General features: G+C 31.8%; 1 protein-coding gene across 4 annotated transcripts; it reads right to left on the minus strand.

Annotated features, from left to right (window-relative positions):
• Positions 1-445: 445 nt before the first annotated feature.
• Positions 446-5,561, minus strand: LOC137810993 (PHAF1 protein At3g51130). Of its 4 annotated transcripts, none has more exons than XM_068612522.2 (15): positions 5,131-5,561; positions 4,752-4,834; positions 4,484-4,558; positions 3,564-3,631; positions 3,389-3,494; positions 3,225-3,285; positions 2,973-3,139; positions 2,762-2,824; positions 2,556-2,603; positions 2,230-2,343; positions 2,045-2,144; positions 1,856-1,935; positions 1,578-1,682; positions 1,431-1,483; positions 446-623 (listed from the first exon to the last, which is right to left on the minus strand). In XM_068612522.2, exons 1-14 carry the CDS (start codon positions 5,225-5,227, stop codon positions 1,436-1,438), a joined length of 1,215 nt encoding a protein of 404 aa, XP_068468623.1. In that variant the 5' UTR covers positions 5,228-5,561; the 3' UTR covers positions 446-623; positions 1,431-1,435. The 4 variants fall into 4 exon arrangements, with proteins under 4 accessions (XP_068468623.1, XP_068468625.1, XP_068468626.1 ...); XM_068612524.1 differs by having other exon boundaries at positions 1,856-1,932; positions 5,131-5,559; XM_068612525.1 differs by having other exon boundaries at positions 446-640; positions 1,856-1,932; positions 5,131-5,559.
• Between the last annotated feature and the right edge of the window lie 927 nt (positions 5,562-6,488).

Raw genomic sequence — 6,488 nt, forward strand, 5'->3', positions numbered from 1 at the left:
AACTAATAGATAAATAGATTACGCTTAAACTTAATAATAGTAATAATAATACAGATTAGGATTAAATAATAATAATAATAATAATAATAATAATAATAATGCAGGTCGGGATTAGAAATGCAAAAGCCTGATGCGTTTCTACCCTTATTTCTAATGGAGAAGCTCATACATCTCTTAATTATTTCCTCCAAACAAACCATAAAACTAACCAATTTAACATTGGTTCTGTTCATAGAAAACCGACCCTAAAAGCTTTCTAATCAACTTGCACGATTGATTCTATCTAGAATAGATTGGAATCCATGAAATCAAATTCAAAATCGATATCAGTCTAATCGATTAAAAATTTTCAAAAGGAAAGATGCCTCATCAATGCTGTTTTCTTTTCAATGATCACGCAACGTCGTTTTTATATATTATAGCAACTAACTGAATCTCGTTATACTGAAAGGCAAAGCAAAAGAAATATTTTACATTAGCTATGTGAAAGATGTCAATGTTAGAAAATTACATGACAGAATTTTAACATGTACAAATGTAATATAGCTGTACAATTGCCATAGATAGCACCGTGAAACGAAAATGATGGTGGAATGCTGCACCATATATACGAAATGTCCGACCTGCAGTAATGAAAAGGCTAAACCGTATTTGTTTTCAATGTTTTCAAACAACCAAAACTGACTAAAAAAGACGCTTATGATGGTGGAGAAAAGAGAAAGTGAAAAAAAAAATTAGAAACAGATAAAGAGTAAAATGAAAAATTAAAGGTCTTTAGTTGAAGAAAATAGAAATAAATGAAACATGAGAAGGAAAAATAAATGTGAAATCTAATTTTATCTATCACATGAAAATGTTAAAGGCTAATGATACTTGAACACCTACTTTTTTTCCACTTTCAATTGACAACTAAATATATTATTATATTTTAAAACTTTGTATATATTAATTTTTATTAACAAAATATAATATTTTATTATTAAATGGAGTTGTGAAGTGGAAGTGAGAGAAAAACCATGGTGTTAAATAAACTTTTTCCAATGTTAAAACAGCGCGGGAGGGGGATCGTCTGATTTGATCCCTTTGGATTCACGAAAACCAAATGGTACGAGTAAACGCATGATCTCTCCATTTGCCACATCATCACTAAGTTTATAGATATGATGGTTGCAATATGGACCCAATTAGAAAAAAATTAAAACTAGAGACTAGGAAGAAAAATGGGTGAGACCCAGGACAAACAGAGTACATAAATCAAACAGACAAAGTTTAGCGAGACAAATGAAGACGTGATCTATTACTGGCTGCTAGGACTTGGAGTTGATTAAAGATTGAACTAATAGATGAGATTTAAGAAAAAAATACCAAGGTTATTACTTGCTAAGTGAATAGGGTATAAAATAGAAGAATGCACATTAAAAGAAATGTACCATCATCATGATTGGAAGAGAGTTATTGTTGCAATATAACCATTCTTCATCACCTGCTAACATCACCAGAATATTAGTGGTCTCTTCAAAGAATCATTGTGGACTAAACTATAAAATAGAAGGACAGTATAAATACAAAGGACACACCTCAAAGGCAATATTTTGATAACCATACACAAACGTAGAACCGAAAGGGTTACTTGCAGAGCCTTGCGTTTGAATAGCAGCTCGTCCACAATCCCCAAGTATTTCCTAGAAGAAACAATCGCAAAAATATTATATGATATAAACTTTGATTAATCATTATAAGAAAACCACTTCAAATGCCAGTCCCAATTCTCTTCTACAAATTGCTTCATATATTTCAAGAAAAAATATTCCATAACTCCATAAGATATAATCCAATAAAAGGGATAGAAGACCACCTTCACTTGTTCCCATTTGGTGCTAGGTGTAATAACCCTCTGTTTGCTATTATTTACTTCCTCGAATGATCCCCCAACTGCTGGAAAGGTCAAAAATAGATTTTTTTTCTTAATTCACAACAAAAACTTACAATCACACTTACATCAAGACCAAACTAAACACTATGGCAAATAAAAAAAATTGCTTACAATCTGCACCATAGATAACAAAGTTGCACTTAATGTAAGAATTGAAATCCGCATGACCGGGGAAGTTGGTGTGTAACACAAACTTCTTGATTTTGTGAGTCTGAAAATACAACAGACATGTAGGAGTTCCCATTATCAGTCATGTCACCATGTAAAAAAGAAAAAGCACGATGTAATATACAAACCTTTCCATCAAATAATATGTCCAGACCACGAGTGAAGTAATTATAAAAGTAATCTCCACAGAGAGTTGTCCTTGGTCGCAGATCAGAGGCAGAATGAATACCCATTTGATCCACCTAAAGTGTTGGAATTAAGAATCCAACTTCATAAACTCATTCAGGAAGTTTACTAGCTCAAATATTATGAAGTTGTTTAATGCTCAAGTTAGACTTCAGACCTACTTAAATAAATATATATATATATATATATAGTGAATACTAATACTTCTCCATTTCGAGATTAACTAACAAGATTAGAAGAAAAAATTAGTAATTCATGGTATGAGCACCTGCTTTTGATGAATTCCACAAGGACGGCCAAGCTCAGTCCACACATCCTGCATAAAACATTAAGCTTTGCATAAACTTCCCTTCAGATAAAGAATATGAAACACATGGAGGATGACAAAAGAAGTAACAAAAAGCATAGGAAATTCATCCACTAAAAGCAGACCTCAAATGGTTTCAATTGTATGTAGCAGTACATAATGTTTACCTGAGGAGATGCACCAAATGGAATGTGTTGAGAGCCAACTGTGAAATACAATTCTTCTCGCAGCTATAACCAATAAAAACTGAATTAGATGTCAATACTACAAACCACCTAGCCAAATCAGGAAAAATGTTTCTCTAAAATGAAGCCAACTAAATGTGTCATTCTAAAAAATATAAAACCCAAACTGATATAGGGTTTAAAGGAACCAAACCTTCACATGAACCTCTTCCATATAAATGCTTCCAGCAGGTAATGGTGGAGCAGAAGCCTTATCCATTAAAGACCCCATGCCAACCTTCTTACCAGAGGAGCTGTCATATACTGAAACACGGCAAGTCACCGGTGTGGTCCCATCAGGAAACTCCAATGGCAATTCCACTGTCATAATTAAAAGAGAAAGTGCCAATGTTAAAATAAGAAAATTAGGTACAACATTTCAATTTCAAGATGATATAGTAAATACCTCCACCATCATGACAGCAGTCTGTAAATTGACTTGGAATAGGAAAGGCAAAAGAAAGACCCTAAAGAGCAATCCAGAAATATAAAGCAGAAAGTATTATTAACAAAGAATCGTAAAAAAACAAGTCAATAGTAGATAAGCATTTGATATCCAAAAATATGTACCGGATAGAATAGGGTGTAAATGCCTCTATCCTTGTCAAATATTCCAGGATATGTAGGCCCAAACAGTGCATATACAGCAACAAAAGTAGCTAAAGTTGACGGTCCCCTATAAGTGGAAAAATCATCAATAGTTTTACAATAAGTATATACTAAAATTACAAGTCCAAATACTCACCCAATTAAGGAGGTTGAATAGCGCATCTGAAGTCGCTTTACATCAAATATTTCAATAAGCCGCAGTCTCTAAAATAGAAATGAAATGTTTCATCATGACAGAGTCTTTCAGTCATGCATGGATTCCAGTGTATTAAAGCACTATACAACAGTTTAGAATGATTGAAAGCATAAGAAATTATGCATACAACAGTGCTAGTGCTTGAGATCTTCGAGAAGAAAAAAAAGATACTAGGTAATGTGCCATCACTTTTGAACAAAGTAGCAATATCAGGCATTCATGTTAAAAAAAGTCAATTCTCAAGCATGGTATCATCTTGAGGGGAAGGAGGACATCACTATAACAAAAGAAACAGAAACAGTGTAGAAAAGCCAAAAAGTTCAAACAATTCAACCCAACTAAGTTGCACAAAAAATAAAGATAGCCAAATTTTAAACATGCATAATTTACATTGGCTCAACAGTTTCCATTTGCAACCAAGACATACTTATACAATTCCATTCTCATTATTCTCTTGTCAATTTGTACTATGCAAGCAGAATGAGCTTCAATGATAATACAACTATAAACTACAGAGTCTTCTAAGATAATCCAATAACATTCAGAACTGATACCTTTTTGCAGGAATTCTTAACAGACTTGTTGAGTTTGAATTTTCAAATGCGTCAGACTAATTTAGTTCTTTTGTTAGTCATTGTTCATGATACCATAGAGCTACCAAAGCATTAGTGATGGCCCCATCATATCATTTCTAAACTTGCAATAATAGCTAGTCACGCACTCACGTTTCCAATTAAAGACATAAGAAACAAAAACTCACTAACTGATTCACATCATTTCATGTTTTCCAAATAAGGACTCTGCACAAAAGAATAAATCAACCACTAGAGCAAGATGAAGGACTAAAAATATATGTAGACCTGAGACCACGGATCGAATCGAAGATGGAATCCATGATCCGGAAAGCTAATAACAATATCCAACTTCAGTGGTTCCTGCATGTGCATTAGAAGAACTTAAGATAAATAAAATTGATCTCTTAAAAAATAAAAACAACAGGTGTCTCACAAAGGCGATGCCACCAAAAGTAGCCTGCCCGAAGCAGACACTAAAATTACTGGAACAAGTTCACACAATCATAGCCAAGACAAATGACAATAACAAAAGCCATAACCATTTGTGACAAACCTCATCAAGATACTTGACATGTACCACGTCATATATATTTGGCTGCTGCTCTATCTGAGCAAATGCTTCGCAAACAGGCATCCCTAAACAGCACAAGGAATCGGCAACAAGCCAAGTCAGTAAACACATTAACAAAACATAAACCATAAACAAAACGCCAATAACACCATCTTCAATCGCCGAATAAAGTTAGCTGTATTAAAATATTGAATAGAACCGCATAGCGTGAGTTTGAATATGTGCGATAACCTCAACAGTCAAAAAGACAAAAGGCAAATTAAATTACCATGTCTTAGACCTAAATTTACATTAAGAGAAGTGAAACTCGGAAACGGACTGGATTAGTGTTGAATTGAAAAAAATGTGAGAGAATAATTACCTAGAGAGAATGGTCCGATACCGAGACCGGGTCGGAGATCGAGAACAATAGCTCCCATGGCAGTGCCCTCGCAACGGCGTCGGGGTCTCTGCAACATAGTGGTTTGTGACAGAGGGTATTGGGGTTGGGAGATTGCGGATGAAGGAAATCCCACCGTTACTTTCTGTGAAGAAAGCAAACGACAACAGGGAGGGGTAGAATGTTTATGTAGGGTTGTAGAGGATCCGATTCGATTTCGTTAGACGGAAAAACGACCTTCTGTTTCCTTTTTCAACACCCCAAACGCAAAAAATGCTCCTCTCGCACGCCACGGAAACCCACCTCACCTATATTTTTGGGGTATTTTTTCTTAAATGGTTAGGTATTGTTTCGATAGATACCCCGCTGTAATGTCAAGCCCTCACTTGAAAAAATAAAAAAGTTTTGTTGGGAGTGTTGTTCAGAGTGGACACGCTAAATAATTTAGGGTCTGTTTGTTTTTTTATGAACTCTTTATTAAAAAAATAGGAATTTTAGTTATTTGGATTTAGATTTTAGTAAAAAGTAATGAGAGAATATACTGTAATAGTAAATATTATCTTTCCTTAAAATTAATAGATTTGGATAAAAAAGTCGTTAGTAAGTATGTTTTATTTCTGAATTTATTTTTATTATTCTATTTTTTATTTTTTATTATTGTAAGGTTTTTTAATATTAAAAAATAATATTTTTTATTTATATAAGATGTGATTTATTTTACAATTTTAAAATATATGTTTAATATTTTAAGAAATTATTTAAAATTTTTGTTTTTATTAAATTTTGTTGTTTTTATTTTTTTATTGTTAATTGTGTTATATTTTTTGTTGTAGTATTTTTTAATTTTTATTATTACAGGATTTTTAATATTACAAAATAATATTTTTATTTATTTATATAATATCTAATTTATTTTTTGATTTATTTTTTAATTTTATAATACATGTTTAATATTTATTTTAATAAATTATGTGAAATCCTGTTTTTATTTTATTTGTTGAATACATATTTTTTAATTATAAATTATAAATTATATTTATTTATATTTAATACATATTTTTTTAATTATAATTTTTAAAATTATGAATATGTAAAAGTTATTTATTTTTAAACAAAAAAATACTCATTTCATTATTAGATTTTTTTAATAGACAAGGGTAAATTTGTAAAGTAAAATTTTACACATTTAAAAAAAATCAAAATTCCTTCACAACCATTACATCACTCACAAACTCCCATAAACTTTTCTCACACATCCATTCTAATATATTCTAATCCAAACATCATCATTTTCTTCACATTTTTCTCTCACATCCTTATATATTAACTCCTTCAAATCC

The sequence above is a fragment of the Phaseolus vulgaris genome, chromosome 2, assembly GCF_051622355.1.
Source record: "Phaseolus vulgaris cultivar YP4 chromosome 2, ASM5162235v1, whole genome shotgun sequence".
Taxonomy (NCBI): Eukaryota; Viridiplantae; Streptophyta; class Magnoliopsida; order Fabales; family Fabaceae; genus Phaseolus; species Phaseolus vulgaris.

Coding starts and splice junctions, on each gene's coding strand:
- LOC137810993 (XM_068612522.2), bottom strand. CDS start 5,227: ATGTTGCAGAGACCCCGACGCCGTTGCGAGGGCACTGCCATGGGAGCT. Junction 4,835..5,130: donor TATCGGACCATTCTCTCTAG/GTAATTATTCTC, acceptor TGTGCTGTTTAG/GGATGCCTGTTTGCGAAGCA. Junction 2,145..2,229: donor ACATATTATTTGATGGAAAG/GTTTGTATATTA, acceptor TTGTATTTTCAG/ACTCACAAAATCAAGAAGTT.